Genomic DNA, 21,490 nt, shown 5'->3' with positions numbered 1-21,490 from the left:
ATTAAGACAGTAAACATTTATGAGCTAATGTCTATGTTTCCCTCCATGACGGAAGGATCACATTACTTTTCTAAACAAACTGAAGGACTAACAGTTGACCTTAGGCAACTGATATAGAATCATCAAATGGACCACCCGATAAATAGCTTTGGTGGTAGTCTTCCTTTTATTCTAATTTACTATTATCAACCCTATTTTACAATTTTCTCAAGTGATGCACCTTCACCAATTCAGCAAACTGGGGTTGTTCTTGCAGATATACTTCTCCTGCCCATGTTGAGGAAGGGGTCAATCCTACGTTACTCAGCTTCAGATAGTCTGTGTGGGTCCCTGCCCTTATTGAATCAATGCATTTGCACTGGGAAACTTAGCATGCGGTAGTTTCCTGAACCTATCAAGTTATACAGCCTGTTGCTTTTCCAATATCTGTGTATGCTCGAACCTCAGGTGTGGATGAAGTAAATCCAATCAGAAATTCACATGATTAACCCAAGTTAGGTGCTTTGTTTACTGATAGACACTTTAAAATTGGCCACTTGTCCATCAGAGCGACAAGCCGTGTAAGCTTTCATAGAATATAGAATGCACGGGATCTGATGTACATCTGAGGAATACACAGTGCCAAGAGACATGAGAGTCAGAAACTCCACCTATTTCCCAGCAGGAAGTGTTCTGCTGGGAAATTCTTACAGTTGAAGGTATAAACTCACAGTAATCATTAAGTGAAAAACACAAGAAGGCCAATCAGAAGATCTGATATAGCGAAGGCAAACATTTATTTTTGTAGTGGTTTAATATAGCAATGGGATACAAATAAAGGAATTTAGTTTCTTTTGTGGCTTGGATGACAGAAGGCCATATCTGATATTAAGTTGTGCAGTGGAGTTTGCTCAAGTGTTCCTGGGGTGGATAATTACTATGCTTTCCCTGATTGCTGTACAGGAAAGTGTATATTCAGCAGGTTTTTAACAGAAACAAACATTATTCTTTACAGTTCTCTCCATTGTAAATTGTTCCAATTTGCTTTACACATGAAGGTGGCATCGGATTGAATGGGCCTGCAGAATCATATTCCCATGACTTTTGAGAGAAGCCAAGGTGAGGGAACTGGAAAAAGAGTTTCAACTCAATTCCAAATATAAGCTGAGAAACTCTGTGCACTCTGAAGGGTGAGCTGCTGATCTGAATGAATTTCACGCTATTGGCATGATCATTCATAGGGGTGGCACTACATTCATCATTTTAGTGAAAAGCTCAAGAAATGGGCACTATCAGGTTTCAATCCACTTCTTGCATAAGTATATTTTCAAACCGTAGAATACTAAAGCAGACAGTATTATGAAAACTAATTTTTAGGCAACAAAGTAAGCTGGACTTCTTAAGTGTATACTTTCATTTCTGTAGTCCAATCTAATATTTTTAGCATTTGGTCATGATATGCATTTCCTGGTTATTGGTTAATGGGTTATATATTGGATTTCCTTTCAATCTGGGAAGGATAGTTATCAGATACCTTGTTAATTTAGAAATAATTTTCAACTTATCAGTAATAACTTTTAACAGACCTTCTAGTGATTTAATGTCAATCATCAAGTACTTTGTTGATGCAATTTGTAGTGATAGGCATGAATATAAAATGTAGGACATAGAATATGATTTTTCAGCAGGTTTGTAGTGGGTTTTATCAACCTCCTCATGATCCAGATGGGTATTTATTGGTGATATGTATAAGTCCTTTCATAAGATACGGTGCTGCGTACATAGGTGGTTCCCACCTCACTTACAGATCGTCCAATAACTACATTTTCCAAAGACGTTTGTTTTCATTTCAGACTTGGAACCAGTTGATTTTGTGCAGAACAATTAGAATTCAAAAATAACTCTGCACATCAACAACAGTGCCACACGTGCTCTGCAAGATGCCAAATTAGGTACTTCAGGTTCATGACAGGTACCACCAATGTTCATCCCCGTTTTACGTTGAAAGTCGTTCAGTAAGTGTCAGATTTGGATGCATTCTATTCACAAAGTACATTTGGAGCTTAATGATGTCACTTGCCATTTGACTTTCAAATGTTATTCTGCTCTCTTTTGCAGCTGTATAATTAGGATACGTGTTATGTAAAATCTTGTTCTGTTCAGGCACAGACATCCTTTTTATTAGTAAAGCTCTTTAGATAAACAACACCCTGCTGAGGGTTTTGACACTGTCCTTCCACACTGGCAAGTTCACCAAAGGTCAGATAATGGCCTTGGAGTGGCCTATTTGGCTCATGATCTAAATAAAATGGAACTACAGTTGGATTTCAGTACAGAGGAAATTCATATTAAATGCATCGTTCATTCATTTCCTTGAACATATTTTCATAAACTATATATACTAGACTCTGAAACGACAAGTTTAAAAGCACAATTCTTGTATTCATGCCAAAGTCAAAATTATAAATATTGTTAAGGTACTCACTGTACATGCTCTTTGTGAAAGAAATATTTCTTCTAAAACCCACACTATCACTGTTGTGATGCTAAAACTATTTTTCTATTATCAAAATCTCATACGATGAAATAAGTTAACCACAAAAATTCTCTTCATATTGCCTGTAAATTTCACAAAAGCAACATTTCTGGGTTTTTATGCATCCCTTTTCCCAGATGCAGAGCAATGTTTCTTCTCCTCCTTCCTGACCTTGGTGCTTTACAATTGGCTTTGATTCCAACCACCCAAGCAATCATCTTGCTTATATGACACCAGCAGACCACAATAAAGCATCATAACCTAGCCTAATCCTGTCTTCCTCTGACATATTTTCGAGGAGTGAATAGTTGATATAGCCACTGACACAAGCTTTAGCACCCAATTTAGAAAATGTTATTCAAACCTTTGCAATTCAATTCAATTGGGTTGGCACAGCCTGTCAAGTGTTACCCGTTTTCCACATCTTGAAATTGGCTTGTGTGGAATGCTGTAAGAGCTTTTGCTGATATAATGAGCAAGAGTCGTGACAGCGTAGGATTACCAGGCTTTAGGATAAGTGTTATTATGTAGCTCACTGGGATGAACGAAATAACATCCAACATGCTTATGTTAAAAAGTCTGAACGGAAATGAAGATTTTGTTCCGAAAGTACCTGCCACAGTCTAATAGCATTCCAAGTGAACAGCGCTTTGTAATATACCCAATAATAATCTTTTAGCCATGTGACCAGAAGCATCATGTTTCAAAAAAAAAGGCAGAAGGAATAGGATTATTCAAATGTTCAAGCGTGTTTCAGAATTTTGAATCAGGTATATAACCAGCACTTCATCACACTTTCCATGGAAAAATATTGCTCCAATTTTAAGGATTTTGGATGAAAATAATTCTGATTCAATTTTGTTGTCAAAATGTGGTCCTTTGTGAATAGTTATACACTAAAAGCCGTGAAAGGAAACAAACATGTCCATTGTTGAATCTTGAAAGATGACCAAGATATTCAGGAAGTCTTCACTTAATTAATTCATGACGATATGATAAATGGCAACACGAGGTGCAGGATTTTCCTTGCAGGGTGATCCAATGGACATTTCCATTGATAACTGTTGATAGTTACTTCTGATCAGAGCAAATTTAACTAGTGTCTAACAAGGGAACTTTGCAGATTGAAAAGTTGAACCAGAGGCCTATAATTTTTGAAACATGTTCTGTAAATGTTCTGCATGTTCGAGTGTGATGAATGGAGTTAATGGAATTTAGAGTCACAGAAATGTATTGCAATGGAAACAGGCCCTTCAGCCCATTGAGTCTGCACTATCAAGTACCCATTTATACAAATCCTGCACAAATCTCATTTTATTCACTGCACATTCCCATCAACTCTCCTCAGATTCTACTAACCATCTACACACCAGGGGCAATTTATAGCAGCCAATTAACCTACCACCCCACACACCTTTGGGATGTGGCTGGAAACCAGAGCAGCGGAGGAAACATGGGCATAGAGAGAACGTGCAAACTCCACACAGACAGCACCAGAGGTCAGGATTGAATCTGAGTCACAGGAGCTGTGAGGCAGAACACCTACTGGCTGTGCCACAGTGCCGCCCACCAGCAATTCTCCTGCTGACAACTCACTTCCTACCCAAACTTCACCTCATCCAAAACTCCATGGTCTATACCCAACCCACAGGAAGTCTTGTTCACCCCTTATTCTTCTGCTCATTGACCAACACAGGTCCTCGGTCTGCCAAAGCCCAGAATTTAAATTTACACCTTCCTTTTCAAAGCTTTCCACACTTCACCCCTTCCTGTCTCCACGAGCAGCTCCAGACCTATAAACGTCTGAGATCTCAGGATACCTGGCATTTTCAGCAGATCCATTGTCCCTTTAAATGCCCAGGCCTGTGATCCCCTAGACCTGGTAAGGCCTCTGATAACTTCCTTCCCTCACTCTGCACTGGAAAGCAAAACAAAGGCCTTATCTTCAGTAAAACTGCTTCAGAAAAACCCAATGCATTGGGCATCAGATACTATTGAACTTCCAAACACTTGGCTGTTTTACACACCCTACAGGCACCCAGTATTTTTAAGGTGTGAGAAAATTTATGTCACAATTTTTTTTAAACTTTTAAAATTTTATTTACAGCGTGGTAACAGGCCCTTTCGGCCCAATGAGTCCGCGCCGCCCATTTTAAACCCAATTAACCTACCCTTACGTCTTTGCAACGTGGGAGGAAGCCGGAGCACCCAGAGGAAACCCACGCAGACACGGGAGAACATACAAACTCCTTACACACAGCGACGGGAATTGAACCCCGATCGCTGGCGCTGTAATAGCATCGTGCTAACCACTACGCTACCATGCCGCCCCAATGACCACAGAGGTTTACTTGTACTTTTTCATGAAACGTTACATAAACAATATTAGTAATTATCCATGGTATGCATCCAACATGCTGCAAAGGTATCATGACCATCACCCTACCTGTAAATTTTGTAAAACAACAGTCAAAATTATACAAACAATATCAAAAGAAAAATCCAAGATTTAAAAAAAAACACAGAAATTGTATAATTTAAATCGCTAACCTTTTAAATTCTACTTCAACTGATCATCTGGACTTTGGAATAGATTACTGTACTTTCATCATCACTGAACCACCAGGGTTGACCAATTTCCTACCCAACAATATTGTGAAAGCCCTAACACCATTCTGAGTAGCTGGTTAAAGATTGGGCCCAAAACACTTACCCTGGCTGAGTTGTGATTGGGCCAAGGTACAGCCATGTGACTAGTTTTGATCCAGTATATTAAAAAACCTATATTGAAAAAACTGAACAAATATTTTATAGAAACTGTTCAGCTGTCATTTTCTCTCTTATTAATTCCAAACTTTGAAATTTCTAACCTGATAAAAGTAGAAAGAAAGCAAATTTCACAACAGAATTATAAACATTGTAAAACAGTTCAAAATTTGTGGGTCTCTTTAAGATCCTTGAAAATATTTGCTGATTCAAATTAGCGACAAAGCAAAATAAATACTTGCAGTGAGGGACAACATTTTTGCTGTGGAAACTAGTTCAGCCCAGTTCTACACTGAACCATTTGAAGCAACGTGCAAAGAGCAGTTGGTCACATGCTAAAATACCACAGAAGCCACATAACCCAGTACTACATAAACCACATATGATACACTCTCCAAACCGGAGCTTGGAACGGCCACTCTTATGATGACCATAATTTAGACAACTGAAACAAGGCAACATGTCAGTAATTCCCAGTATACCATAAGCTGAATGCGTACAATGTAAAGGATGTTTAACATTTATCAGTATGACTGAGAGCAAAAGGAAACCATAGTCGAACCAATATCTCTGCATTTGCTTCTTCAAGTGGTTTGAAAAGAAGCTGGAAGTTGACCAGTGGAAGCTTTCTGAGAACTGTATCATGTGCCATAGGGCTACATCAGTCATGGGTTGTAAATTTCAGTAATGCCAAAGACTTAAACACTAATGACAGCCACAGGTCTTCCTCAGTGCATGGTATCTAAGACCAGGGCAAGGGTAGATCATGTCCTGAAGGAGACCTGGGAGCAGGATGGTTGTCACTTTGTGGGTTGGAGAGGGGTAGGTAGTTGCAGAAGAATCAGAGAATAGCAGGTTGGGGATCAGTGATTCAGTCCAAGTACGAGGTAATGACCTGGTGCTAATCAGGGAGTCTCAGCTTGAGCCAGCTGGAAGTTTGGGAGAACAGATCACTGGGTGTTGATGGGATGGAGTGGGAGTGCTCAATGACTTATGCTCCTGGGACAACATGAACTGATTTCCCCAGCAACACTACAAAAAGAGTGATATACAGGGAATGACATTTTTTTTTATCATTTAATATGAGGATATGCTGAGAGCAGCACAGAGGTGCAGCTAGTAGAGCCGCTACCTCACAAGTGCCAGATACCCAGGTTCAATCCTGACCCCTGTGTGAAGTTTGTATATTCTCCCTGTGACTGCAATGGGTTTCCTCCGAGTGCTCCGGTTTCCTCCCACATCCCAAAGACATGGAGGCTGGTAGGTTAATTGGCCATTGTAAAATTGATCCTGGTGTGTAGGTGAGTAGTAGAATCTGGGGAGAGCTGATGAGAATGTGGGGAGAATAAAGAATGGGATTAGTGTTGGATTAGTGTAAATGGGTGGACTCGTTAGGCCAAAGGGCCCGTTTCCATGCTGCATCTCTGTAACTCTGTGAAAAGTTGTGTCAGAAGTGCAGAGGTGAATCTCAACTAGAGGTAATTAGACAGGAATTTGGCATCTCAGATGGCTTTACTGGCCTAGGCAGAGAGAGGGAGGTATTAGAGTGCTGGGAGGATAGGATATATCTGGAACACCTGCACTCTATTGAGAGGTAAACTTATTACATAAATGGTGCTTTAATACTGATTTACTATGAATGAAGACATTAAGTACATGTTTTCCTAGGGAATCAAACAATTCTTCCATTCTGTGGAGAGATCTTAGACACAGCCTTTCAAATCCTTTCATAAGCATTATACATTGCCTCCTCTTCTACCTCACATCTTCCTTGTAACAGCACAAACTGATACACTGTGAGCAACGTTCCACAGCAGATCCAGAACAACTGAGATGTGTCTATCACACATATAAATTTCTACGTCGCATTTAGAAATAGAGAATAAGCGAAGGGAAAGAAATTAGCCTTTAATGATTTCAGGTGTGTACCTGAATGTGCAGGTAATGTCAAACATAACTCTACCTTAGCAGCAAAATAACAATGGCAAATGTTTTGTCTGTTCTGGGGCTATCTATGAAGGTGTGAACAATGCACATGATATTTGTATAGCCTGGTAATAAAAATCCACACATGCAAGAACACCAATGAGTATATACATTTTTATAAGAACATAAGAAATAGGAGCAGGAGGAGGCCATCTGACCCATCGAACCTGCTCGCCATTCAATAAGATCATGGCTGATCTGCCCATGGACTCAGATCCACCCACCTGCCATTTCCCCATAACCCTTAATTCCCCTACTATGCAAAAATCTAACTGTGTCTTAAATATGAGTCTTAAAGAACAAACTGTAAAATGTTAAAGATCACTTAAGCACAATTAAAATACTTCAATAACTTTTGTAACTCCTTCTATGGACGTGGAGCTACTGAAAATCCTGGCATTTACTGCCCAAGCCTGGTTGCCCTGAGCCATCAATGATTGGCAACTACAGGTGATTATTTAGGTTTATCAAGATTAGTGTATAACCAGAGTCACACTTAGACCAAAGTGGGTAAGAATGTTAAGTTTCCTTTGTGAAGGAATTAGGTTTTTGAACAAGCAGTCTCTTGCTCATTGTTTACTGATAATAGCTTCTTAACTTTTTGATGTTTTGAAGTGAAATCAAATTTTCAACTTGCTGTTATTTAGTTTGTTCATGGGATGTGGTTATCATTAGCAAAGGCAGAATCTGTTGTCCATCCTTAATTGCCCTTGAACTTGAAGTGCTTTGCTGTGCCCCTTTAAAGGGCATTTAACAATTAACCACACTGATGATTCTCGAGTCACATCTAGGCCAGACTGGGTACGGGGTGGCAATTTTCCTTCCCTGAAGAACATTAACAAACCAGATGAATTGTTATGACAATCCAGTCATTATGTGATTAATATTACCAATGAATAACCTTAAAATGAAAAAAATTAAATGCATTTGATTACTTTGATTGTAAATTTACCAGCTGCCATGGTGGGATTCAAACCTCTGTCTTTGGATCAACCAGTCCACTAATATATCCACTCTGTTAAGGCATCCCTGCACAATGATGGTATCTGAACTTGTGTGCTCCAGATTATGAGTAGGCTGCATGCACTTCAAACGGGGAATACAGTGGTCCTAAAATGCTGTGGTTCCAAAGTATAACAACCTGCCTAATTAATCCTTTGTCTGCTGAGAATCTCAAGTAGCTGCTGCCTGCCAGATGTGTCCTAATTTATCAGGAGTTCTGGCTTCTTCAGCCGACATACAGGGATTGGGCCTCAGCTACGAGAATTTGGAGAAAAAAAATCTACATCCACCAGAATAAAAACACTAATCAGCTGGCATGTATACAAGATGATGTTGGGTAAGATATGGCTATTAAACAGATCAGTCCGGTGTACCAATATGTGTATGTGTGTGTCTGTCCCTCTCTCATTAATTTTTAAATGGAATTTACTTTCCCTCCCTCAAAACAGTTAATCTGATTTAGTAAATATTTTCTGCAGAAGTACAGCTGATGGGACTTAAAGCAGCCGAAGAATGTTAATTTTGATTCACCAGTTACATCTATTTTGCAATGAGTTCACAGAGGTTGCTCTGTGCTTGTCTACTTGCCGTGTAACCGATGGCAGACAGTTGTTTCCTGTTAGATATTAGAATTAAATACACTGATGTTATTTTGAAACCATGAAAAGAGGAAAGAGAACTGATGTACTTACGTGGCATGATGCCTTGGTCTGCTAGCTGCTCGCGTGTGCGTCGCTGCTGGAGACGGAGCTGGAGAACTGTGACAAAAACAGAATTTGCAGAGATCAGTCACCGAGCCCTTCAGTGTCATTCCTAAAGTTCACCTTGTACATTAAATTGTGACTTCAGAAGTTATTCAGAACTCCAATAAGTTGGTCATAGTACAAACTCCGTGTCAGTCAGGTTAACGTCCTGAAACTTCAGCAGGTGCGTAAAATGCCGATCAACTGCTAAATCTATCATCATTAAAGCCCCTTCCCCCAATGGTGCTGGTGACTTCCCAGAACTATGTTAATCCTTCAAGATTTTAATTCACATTTGCTGTACTTTAGAAAAGCAACAGTGTGTTCTGCCAGAATGTTATCATTATACCAACTCCTTTGACTAAAACCTCATGTTTAGATGGCTGGCCTGTAGAAAACATATTATGCACATCGCTGTGTACCTTTGAATAACTGACATAGGGTGAAGCCCTGTATTAGAATGTGTTAGCAAGCTGGTTATACAACATGGGCTTTAGTAATATAAATACATTGTTTGTTCTTCGCTTTGTTATGACAAAGTTTAATTGTCACCTCAACCCCAAGCTGAGTTATTGCTTTGACCACTTGCCAGAGTATAGTTTTCTCAGTTGTATATGGGCTGGAATTGGCTAAAAGGAAAGATATTTGGAATGGAGTTACTAACTCCGTCCAGTCTTTCTCCATCAATATCTCAGACTGCACTGTAACCAGTCAACTTCGACCCATTCCTCCCACACTTATTTTGCTGTTGATAGGCAATTTGATTGTGCTTGGAAATTGAGAAATAATGTTCCTGATGCTGCCCATGTTTGACCTATTGTAACTTGTGTTTTGACACTGGCATCGAAACATGTATAAAAGCGCTAAATACCCAGGATTCATACCACTTAATAACGGGTATAAATTTTTAGTACTGATTTGCCTGACCCTTTGGAAGCAGAGACATGGCACAATTACTACTGCTGCTGGTCTGAAAAATCACTCTCTTGGTCAGTGAGGTACAGTAATGTCTGTACTTCTTAAAGGATGCGTCATGACTGAAATATATTGCCTGCAGGCCAATTTGGATGTTAACAAAAGCTACAGTAGGCATTTTCTGTGCAGCTGCATTTATTCAGTAAGGGGCTTCTCGGGGTCTGGATATTTCTGTGGTTTAGGAATGCAACCACAGGTTTTATGTTTGATGTATGCGTGTCTGCTGTTTTCACCTTCTGTAGAAAATACAGTTGGCAAACACACAGTATCTGTGAAATTGACTCAAGACAGTTTCTTTTCTTGGGATAATGAAAATATTTCTATTGCATGTTAAAAACAAAACCTGGAATGAAAGTGCTGTGCTGATGAAGTGCTGTATTATTCTTTTGGATGAAACATTAAATTGCAGCACTGCTTATGAATTACAGAACTATAATAGAGCTATGGATTTCTAGGTCCCACAACACTATTTATTGAATAACAAGGAACTCTTCTGATATCTTAGCCAAGATTTCTCCCTCAACCAATAATATCATTCATCGCACTATTCTTTGCAGGAACTTGTTAAATGAGAAAATGGTTCCTGGATTTGCCAGCTTTCAAAAAGCGGCTACACTTCAAAATAATTCTTCCTTTGTAAAGTTCTTTGGATCTACTGTGAAATGTGATAAGACACAACACGGTTGTAAGCTTTATTCTTTTACTGAGTGGTCATGACTTTGCAACAGAGTGATACTCCCTCTAGTGGGCTAGACAGAAACTAACAAAACACTCAAATTACAGATCATGTTCAAAGGCTAGATCTGCAAATCCACAGTATGTAAAAAAAAGCAAACTAAATTACAGAAGATCAGCTTTGAGGATCTTCCTGGTTAATCTAATGCTCAAACCCAACCCCGAAAATGAACCATTTAAGTATTAAAGAACCAACCACCAGTGTAGACAACAGCTGCACACAAACCTGAAGAAACGTGCTCTTTTTTGAAGACAAACAAAAAGCATACACTCACAAATATATCATTAAAAACAGGATGCACAGTTATGAACACATCATTTAAACAGAATCCTAGCAGTGTGTGGTCCCAGCACATAATGCAAGTCAGACAGAAAAAAAAGGGTACCGAGGGGTCAAATAGTGACACAAAGAAAACTCCTGGTCATGCTGTGCAGCGTCTGTATAAGAATATTAAACTCCCTTAAAAACACGTTCAGTACTTATTTGCCTCTCTTGGCATTCAAATATGCTCACGCCCAGGTATGAACTGCATCTGAAACAAATGGTGTGTGTGTGTATTTAAGAATAAAGATGACACTTTCCTGTTGTTGAAAAGTTAATTGGTTAATCGTGTCCGGTGAGTGCAGAATTTGTTATAAATTTGAGGATTGGTAAACTTTTTTCGAGAAACTCCAAGTTTTACATGTACAGACCTACAGAATCATTTCAAAGGAACCATAAGTCTAGTTCCTATTTGTCACTAAACAACCGACATCCAATAATAGAAGCCATAATAGCTTTGGAGATGAATGCCTAAAATATACATTTATCAACAATCTAACAACAGCTTACAAGGGCAACAACAAGTTCATTTGAGTTTAAATTATAGGAAGCAGCTATGTTTTAAAAAGAAGTAATAACATATTCAAACCTCCTTTTAGTCTCTGTGAGATGATACGAGAGTGAAAGTGACAGCTGCCATCCTGGTCTCCGTGTATTCTGTAAGGTAAGATCCCTGACAGGTTGACTCGTTTTTCTGTAACATCAACCATGTTTAATTTCTGAAAGGATCAAAGCCCCACGAGTATCTGACTGCAGCCATGTTGTCGGAAAGCTCAAGTCCCACTGACTGTCCCCATACTTCTCAATGATTCCTTCAGAATTCAAAATGAATGGGCAGGGAAACACCGTGTAGACAATGAAATCACTCCCAGCACACCCTTCAGTGCCGTGATCCTGTAAATAAAGCTTGTGGCATGCATGTCGAAACCTGTATAAAATATTTCCTTGCAGGCGCCGGCTGCACTTTAAACCAAAAGGCTGAATGATGCGTGTTAAGGCTTTGGAAAATGACATTAAAAAAAACTAATTGAAGGAAGACTGCTGGTTATACTAGAGCATGAACTTCTGAAGCATCTCAATCATTCACTGCAATCTGACCAGATGATTTATGCACAACTGATCAAATTAAGCTGATAAATATAGTTCCACCAGTTGTCGGCTGTGAATATATCTGCCCAGCAGTTGCATGCCGGGTAAAAGTGAGCAACTTGCTCACCCAGCTGAAAAGTGTCTGCAAATTACAAACTACTGCTGCTGCTGTTGCTGCCACTGGTGTGAATTTACTGTTAATATTGTAACAGATGTTTGCCAGAAAAAAAAACTTTAGAAAAGAGCTTTACAAAGTCAACCAGGGTGGTGTATGCTCTAGTCAATATTTAGCTCCATAGCAAGCATTTTAATTGATGTTATTGGATGTGAAACCCACATTTTTTTTCAGATTATTCACCAAGATAAATCCCTAAATCTTCTAAGTTTTTAAAAGAACATTCCTGTTCTGTGCAAATTTATCTATTAATTTTTTATGTACAAAACTTCTTTTTGAAGTAATTGACACAAAGCATAATTTGGCAATGACTTTGCTAGCAAGGGTAAAGGCCATGTGCTTATTCCTGTAATATCACTGTTGAGATTTATATGAGCAATAACAGTTGTGGTTAAAACCTATTAAACTCAGTCATGATCCTCTGAAAAGTCAACTGTCTGGATTTTAGTATACTCATTTAGCTAAAAAATTATCTTGATATTTCCATTCTATCATTCATAATGTTCCTCTTCTTATTTTTATGTTTCCCCAAGTCCATATGAAATACCAAACTAATGACTACCAAGGCAAAGTGTGTGTCAGTGGCTTTGGGAGAGCTGTGTTATCTTTTCCACCTCCCTCTCATCTCTATCCTTAGGGTTCAGCAGATATGAAAGGTATGAAGGCCATTCCTTGATTTGGGAAAGGGACGTGTTCCTGAAAAAATGTTTTGTTAAGTGAAATATCTTCAAATTGAAAAGGCTAAATGAAATACACAACAGGTATTTTGGTACAGTGTATTCTTATGGGTGGAGAGTGGCATGCTTTTCATTTGAATGAAGATAGATTTATAAATAGATGACACACGTGCCAAAGAAGCAATTGTGTTATAGCAAGAAATTTGTAAATCAAATGTTCATAAATTGAGGTGTATCTGCACTGACCTTGCATATAGTACATTCAGTTGACCTTATTGAAACATTAAAGATTCTGAGGGGGCTTGATAGGGTTGATGCAGTGAGGAAATACTCCCTGGTGGGGGGGGGGGGGGTGGGGGTGGGAGGGAGTTTCAGGGGCATAACCTCAGGATGAGGGACCAACCACTGAAAACTCAGATGAGGAATCCTTGCTTCTTGCTTCCCTCCAGCAATTGTGAATCTGTGGAAATCTCTTCTCCAGAGATGGAGAGGGGGTGGGGGTGGTTGCTGAACCATTAGGTATATTCAAAGTTGAGATGTTTAGATTTTTGGACTATAGAGGATACAAGACACCACAGGGGATTGGGTAGGAAAGTAGAGCCAAGTCCAAAGGTCAGATCAACCCTGATCTCACTGCAGGGCTGAAGGGTCACATGAGCCACTCCAGCTTCCTTTCTTTCATTACCAGGTGTTAAAAGGATTCAATTGGAGAGATACAGAGGAACGAACTCTAGGAGAAATAAAAAATGATGACATAATCTTAATACAACTGAGTAAGGTCATTTGGAATAGAAATGAGGTGGTAGCTTTTCATACAAAATGTAATAGAGATTTGAAGTAAAGGTTTGGATGGTGGGATAATTAAAGATTTCCAGATAATGACTGATAGACTTTTTGTTATTGGATATAGAACATACCTGTGTAGACATAGCTAATGCATACATTGGCCATGATATAATTGAACAGTAGACCTGGACCGCAACAGTAGACCTCTCTTGCAATAAGAAAGAAACTGAAAACTTGTGGCCCTGCACCTACAGCACAAGTGTAACTTTCACATAAAGCATTCACTATTGCACCTAGAGTGTAAATCCTACACCGACTTTGTGACCAGCAGCAAGACATCAGAAGTCCTTTCCATCAACAGTAATTACACAGAAAGCATGACTGCTAAGTGAAGTTTGAGCACTACGCTAAGATTCTGAGACATTTGAGAAAAAGCCAATAGTGACAATGATTTTCAAACATTCCCCTTGTTTCAAATCAAATAATTGGTGATTTTTCAAATAGTCACTGATTGGTAACAAATAGAAAACAAGTAAACGGACCACTCTTCTGATGTTACCCCATGTTGCAGGTCCTGCTGTGAATGAGTTATGGAAATACACAACTCAACAATGAGAGGCTATTACAAAGTAAAAGTATAAGGCTCTGCGGTGGAAATACTGAGCTAGCAACATTGTCGAGATGTTTTTCTAAATTGGAGGCTTAGTCACATTACTAAGGCAGTTTTTCTCAAGAGAGATTGTTTTATTTTTGATCTGGCTTATTAAAGTAACTGGCATCACAACAGTTCATGATACCACTGGGGGTAAAGTGAAAGGGCTTTCCAATTCCATTTATCTTTGCAATAAGAAAGAAAACTGAAAACTTGTGGCCCTGCACCTACACCACAAGTGTAACTTTCACATAAAGCATTCACTATTGCAGCTAGAGTGCAAATCCTACACCGACTGTGACCAGCACCAAGACATCAGAAGTCCTTTCCATCAACAGTAATTACACAGAAAGCATGACTGCTAAGTGAAGCTTGAGCACAATGTTAAGATTGAGACATTTGGGAAAAAGCCAACAGTGACAATGATTTTCAAACATTCGCCTTCTTTCAAATCAAATAATCAGTGATTTTTCAGGCAGTCACTGACAGGTAACAAATAGAGAACAAGTAAAATTAAAGTAATGCTTTGTGGAAAAGGATTGGAAGTTACCCTTTTCTTTGCACCATTAGCATTTCAATATTTATTTTTAAAAGAAAGGTATTCTACATCTCAATAGATGGTTGGGATTTGGAAACATTTGCGAGGACTCCAGGCGTGGCTGTTTAATTAAAACCAAGCAGCTGCCAAAAAATCTTGCTGTTACAGCTCAGTCTGATTGTTACCTTTCAAATTCTTCCAGTGAGTCACCACTTCTTTTCAAATTACAACATCTTGCAGTGTTTATTAATGCAATATGTTGTATACACAACTGTGGTCAAAATTATTTTATCTACAACTGCATTGGTGGCAGTTGGAGTACAGCTGAGTACAGTGCAGTACAATTTCATACAGCATGATGCAAAAAGATGTGCTCACCTCTTAACCAGTCCTCCTCCCAACTGTTCTACTCCGACTTACTCTGTCTTTATTATGAGCTCTCCTTTTCCCTTTTTACTTTCCCATTTTGTTCATACCTGCCTGAACTTCTCCCTTACATTCCTTAATTGACCGTCCGACACAGTTGGGGTGCATTAGGAATTCTGCTCCTTGGCTTTGATGACAGGAAATGCATATTCGCGGAAAGCTACACGGCAACCAGCTAATTCTTATCACTAGTTAGGGTGCTGCTCAGTGCCTAATATTTTTGGAACCCTTCTGGTATCAAGCAGTGTCAGGTGTCAGCTGTTTTTTCAGTTGGGAATACTCTTACTTTTGTCTACGGGCACCAGGTTTGCTCCAAGCACTTGAGCAAAAAATCCAAGCCAATGCTCCAGTGCAACTCCCCCCGAAGTTCTGAAATGTCAAAGGCACTGAATTTCAGGTGAGATGATCAACTCAGGTTGAGGTAAATGGATATCACGCTGTAAGAAAGGTGGAGAAGGGGGTAAGTTTTCCCTGAAGTCATAACAACTATTTATCCCTCACCTAACATCATGACCAGCAGCTTACCTTTCGTTACTATTGGCTGCTTCTACAATAGTGACACTACTGAATTTCTCACTGACACCGGCACGATTTCTCATTGTGAGCTGAAAGGTAGAGAACAGGAACAGACCTTTCAGTCCACAATGTCTGTGTCGAACACAACTCCAATTTAAACTAAATCTCTTGTGCCTGCACATCATCCATAATCTTCCATTCCCTGCATGTTCATGTCTCGATCTAAATGCCTCTTAAATCCCACTATTGTATCTCCTTCTACCACTATCCCAGCAGCCTGTTTCAGACACCTACCACTCTCTGTGTAAACAAGGTAGTTAATTGATACTTTGAGACACAGAGGTGCCACAAGTAAATTAAGTTATTGTTAAATTTTCCCTCAAATTCAGAGTTCACTCTTTGATTAGAAAGTTGGGATAGCGATAGACTAATTCCTACATTATAGGTAGTTTTAGCATTTTAAAGCATTTGCTCTGTATACTGCGTGATTCTGCCTGCAATTCCATGATGATATACCCAAATCTCACCAGATTTTGTCACTTTAATGCAGTAAAACATCATCTATCGGTTAAAGAGAAGACATCTGTCAAAGTTGTACTCCTGATCAGCTTCTGATAATCCCTGCCAGAAAACAGGTCAGGACAAGATTTAGCATATCTTTCACGGCCTTTATCCTATGTAGGAAAATCTATGAGTCCTCAGTTTTAAGTCTACCAAATAAACAACAGCAAATTGAAGGAGCCTAGAATATAACCCCACAAGATGGAAAACTAAGAAAACTAAGCATAGTAACATGGGAAATGTATAATACAAAAGGAGGTCATTCAGCCCATAGTGTGTGCTAGTATGCTGCACATAAATGAAATGAAACTAAAAGTACAGTAATAATAGAAACTGGTTGATGTTAAATATTTCAGATATCACATGATGACATCCTTGCTGTTGGGAAAGTGAAAGATAATAGAGAGTTCTTCTGGGATTGAATTGGAGCAACCTTTAGACTTGTGCATTCTGATGTTTCACTGTTAACTATTTTTCAATGATAAATTCTAGATGTGAGATTATACATGAGGCTGCCACTGCAGATGGACTGGATGATACTTTCAGATGAATGGAACCAAATAGGATAATTTACAAAAAAATAAAAAAATAAACATATTAAATAATCATGCATTATAGTTATGGTAAATTATTCAAGCTCTTATTTTCCAGTAAAAGTCATCAAGCCAAGTTTGTCAAATGAAAAGCAATTTCTATACCCTGCAATATAATTGAGAAGTTATTATTTTAGCTCCATCACGTATATTCAGGATGTGCACCAAAATGGCTGCAAAAATCTCATGTTTCAAATGTGTTAAGGATTACAAACTAAATATTTAGTGAATGTGACTCGATAGTTTTTAGTTGTCCAGAGTGATTTCAAAGATAGAACAACTCTCAAGTGCAATAAATAGGTAGAGAAATGGGTAGGAAAGTGCTAATGTGTGTGATCTGGTCCAAATTTATTTCTCAAAAATTCATAACACATTTTAAATAATGCATTCTTTTTTCAAAGCATAATGTCAGAACACAACTGGCATATACTGGTTGAAATAGCATTGAAGTGCAAAAATATTCAATAAAATAATCCAATTCCAATATTGATTCAAGTTGGATCAGTCAAGCACATAATTAATAAATCATAGATCAATTAATATTCCAAGAACGATTTGCCCTGAGACATTATAGAAAAGGCAATGATTGATCTATTTTCTAGTATGGTCTATCACATTAATGTAAATAACTAAAGGGCATGAGCAATGACTCCTGTTGCACAAAACCTTAGAGTTGACAGCCCAACATTCAGTGCACTGATGCAAACCTCCACAGCTCAGATCACAGTAATACACCGTTAAGAACAAGTCAAGGCGCGCTGCAAGATAAGCCAATACTGGAGCCTACTTTCTTAAAAAGACGTTATTAGTTTTTACTGTTCGATTGATCAATGTCAGAAAGATGAAAACTCTAATCCACCTGCTGTAATCCTTAAACTGTAATGTTTTGTTGCATTATTCTTGTTTGTTCTTAACATCTGTTGCTACTAGTACTTGATGGTACCTATGAAAATATGGGAAACGCAGTAGAATACTTAAAAGTAATGCATTTTTCAAGAACAATGTATATCACAACTGTCTGGGTGACAGTTTTCTGGTATGAGTATTCACTGAGTGGTAATGCACAGCACATTTTGAGTCATTCATGCATCCTCCTCACTATGGGTCTGTTAGCCATGAGGGTTGGTTTCACTTTATAATATCAAACAGTAACATGGAAAAACAGAATGAAAACTTAGAGCGTTCAGAAATAGCAACAGGTTGGACCATCCTTACTGAAAACAGAAACATGAATGAAGTACAATGTCAAATTTAATTATAATGTTTCAGGAAGGTGGCAGTGTTGTCATGATGTTGAAGAGTTGCACTATTACAATTTTAATGCATATTTCACACAAACAAATGCTGATCAGATTAATTAAAAGGCTTAAATTAGCAATTGAATATAATAATCAATGATTATTTTTAATTGTGGCAGAGAACAATGCAAAATACATTAAAACACATTTGAATAGATCCCAGCAAGTTTTAAACAACCAAAATAATGATCTATTTGCATATGAGGCAGTGTTTTAATTAATGTGATCTCAGCAAAACACAACTGTTAAAAATTCATTTATAACTGCTTACTTTTACAATGAATGTACAAACCCATTTATTTGATATAAAAATATGTGGATTAAAGTCCAAAGCTCTTTAATAGAATTCATACATCTTGTGTGCTAATGTTTGTTGCTAAAAGGAAAACCAGTACTGTGAGGTCGTTATATTAGTAAACATATAATGGGTGAAGGCTAGTCTAAAGTGAGGATGATGGTTTTCCACTCTTTCCCAGCAGTGGTCAATTGGCTTCAAGGACACAGTAATACTGCATTAGTTTTATTCTGGTCTACTTCTGCCTTGTCAACCTGCACATCAGGAGAAATTGGCTGATCTCAAAGGCTTAAGATTCAAAATTCACACATAAACAGCATTAACGACTAAACAAATGGCTAGAGGAAGTTAATTCTTTATTTTGGACATGGGACTGACTTGCATTTTTTTTGTAGTTCACATTGGAGAGCAGAAAAAAAATTGTAATCTTACAGAAAAGGTGACAATTAAAACACCTCTCAAACCACTAATGCCCAGCCAACTACTGCACAATGGAAAGGTCCATACTTGACCAGCACACTATAATACAAATAAAAGCAAATTGGCAGCAACACATTGCACTTTAATTCCCCTGCAGGTTGTACTTTGATACTGATGACCTGCATTTTCCTCAGATACAACTAAATGAGTAAAGCAAACAAAAAAAAGTTTTTTTGCACCAGGTTTGCTGAAGAAGAAATTAATCCAATATATAACTCTCTGAGTATCAGACTGAAGAATGCAGATACAGTATAGACCAACATATGTCTTCATTCTAATGAAATAAAAAGTGTTTGAACGTGACGTATGCACATTTTAAATTTACTGTAAAAAAATGCTCGTAATACATCAAGTTATATTCTGCTCTTACCTGATCTGAACTTGCTTCGGATAAGCAGTGAATGTTCTGAGCCCAAAAGTGTCATGTTGTTAGTTAAGACGCAACAGACAATTCCAGTAAAATCGGCCAAAACCAAGCTGTCCTCAGTGTTTCAGATCATAAATTGGCTCAGACAAACTAAAAGACAACTGGGAACTGCAAATGAGAAATAAGAATTCGTCCAAAAACTCTCTTTCTCGCTCTCACACACACATACACTACTTGTTTCTGTACTCTTAGACAGCAGGGGTAGCTGTGTGCAGCGAAAGACTTGTGAAAGGATTTTGGTCCCATCCACCCCCCCGGCCAGCAGACAGCAACTGATTACACTGCAGAGCGTTGCACTGGGACGAACTAATTAACGTGCAACCAGCCGGGACCCTCCTACCACGGTGGGTTTTACGATCATCATCAGCATCATCATCACAGCCACGGCATTCTTGGCTCCGATCAAGCCTGCGCTGGGGACTATCAGTTCAAGACTTTGGAGCTGCTGATATCTGATCCTGGATAATACCCGTGGCAGCTTGTCAAGTCGAAGAGGGGAGGTCGGTCCTGCGGTTCCGGACAGTCTCGCACAGTTGATTCCAAAGCTTCACAGCAGTTGTCACAGCTATAGAAAGAGTCAGGCAGCAACTCCCCCCCCCTCCCCCCCGCGTCCGAGGAGTTGCTCGAAGCTGTTAGCACATCAGAGCTCTCGGGGTATGATCAAAATATGCAGGAAACAGCGAGAGTGGGTTCACCCTCAACAACGACTGGTTCGATTGCAAAACTAGAAGCTGCAAATAACAGGCGGATGCGAGGGCACGGAGTCAGCCTTTAACTGACACTTAACTTTTGATGTATTGCAAAGGGGAATATTTCCACAACAGATACAAAAATCAAATTAAGTAATACACGGGGCGATTTACTTTTAAAAATACAATAATATCGGAAAGTGCTGGAAACTGCGTAAACAACGAAGGGTCTTGAATGCATTAACAGTGTTTTTCGCGGATGCTGCCTGCCTTGTTGAGTGTTTCCAGCATTTTCTGTTTTTATTTCAGATTTCCGGCGTCTGTCACCTTTAAATGGCATTTAGTTTGTAATAAACTTTGCACGGTTTTGCTTTCGGTTAATTAACACAAAACATGAGTCGGACTGAAACGCAAGGTGGCGTTCTATTTGGCCGTTTACTCTCCTTCCCCAACCTGGGCCCTGGAGGCTTGTGTGTTGGGCGAGAGCAGCTGGGATCCCACCGAGCCGCTGTCTCCTCGGCTTCTCATTTAAGATGCAGAGGAGCGACAGGCGAGGTGGACACTGCGAGATTCGCCCAGTCCGCTGCACTGCTTCCCCCAGCGAGAACTGACCCCTCGTCCCATCACTGCGGACTGTCAGTCACACACAGTTGCCCGGAGTGTGCGCTGAAAACAAATGAAAGCAACCAGGAAAGATCCGTAAACTCGGTGCCGTCTGATGGTTGAGGAAGCAAGGGTTTTGTTTTCAGATTTGCGTACATGAAGGCGGACATAGACAGCAGGATTAAGACAATCTCTGGGTTCACAGTTAAATTTAAGTATACATAACGTGTACACTATACATTGGTGCACGATGCATAATACACACTGGTGCGCGCACACACACGGGAAAAGATTTTGTGATTAAAACCTAATGCAAAAACTAATTTCACACAACTAGTAACGTAAAGAGGTTTCGATTCGCACTGATGTAGAAGCCACATCGACAAGCCAATCCAATCTCAGGGTCCGAATTGGTAACAGAAGGTGAGGTGAGATATCCTGGGAAAGGGGGGAGGTCGCTGTGTTTTGATCGGGCTTTTACATCTCCCTTTACACTCGGGGTGTAGTGCACACGCTGCTTTGGCTTTGAAGGAGGTCGTGGATTATCAGGGCACTGCTAAGAGTCAACTGCCCAGCTGACAATACAAACTGCCTGTGGCGGGGGGGGGGGGGGGGGGGGGGGGGGGGGAGGGAATCTGAGT

The 21,490-nt window shown here is 39.3% G+C and overlaps 1 protein-coding gene across 4 annotated transcripts in view; it reads right to left on the bottom strand.

Moving 5' to 3' along the window:
- Positions 1 to 21,490, bottom strand: part of myocd (myocardin) — a 475,084-nt gene that overhangs the window by 68,198 nt on the left and 385,396 nt on the right. For 2 of the 4 annotated variants that reach the window (XM_052033030.1, XM_052033031.1), the window contains exons 1-2: positions 11,634 to 11,868; positions 8,962 to 9,027 (exon numbers count right to left, since the gene is read on the bottom strand). In XM_052033030.1, coding sequence (XP_051888990.1) covers positions 8,962 to 9,027; positions 11,634 to 11,754 — 187 coding nt within the window. In that variant the 5' untranslated portion in view covers positions 11,755 to 11,868. Of the gene's footprint in view, positions 1 to 8,961; positions 9,028 to 11,633; positions 11,869 to 19,500; positions 20,918 to 21,490 lie in introns of those variants that run through there. The other 2 variants (XM_052033033.1, XM_052033032.1) reach the window with 2 other exon arrangements.

Source organism: Pristis pectinata, chromosome 18 (genome assembly GCF_009764475.1).
Source record: "Pristis pectinata isolate sPriPec2 chromosome 18, sPriPec2.1.pri, whole genome shotgun sequence".
NCBI lineage: Eukaryota > Metazoa > Chordata > Chondrichthyes > Rhinopristiformes > Pristidae > Pristis > Pristis pectinata.
Note: the sequence above shows the minus strand (reverse complement) of the source record. Positions and strands in the feature narration are given on the sequence as shown.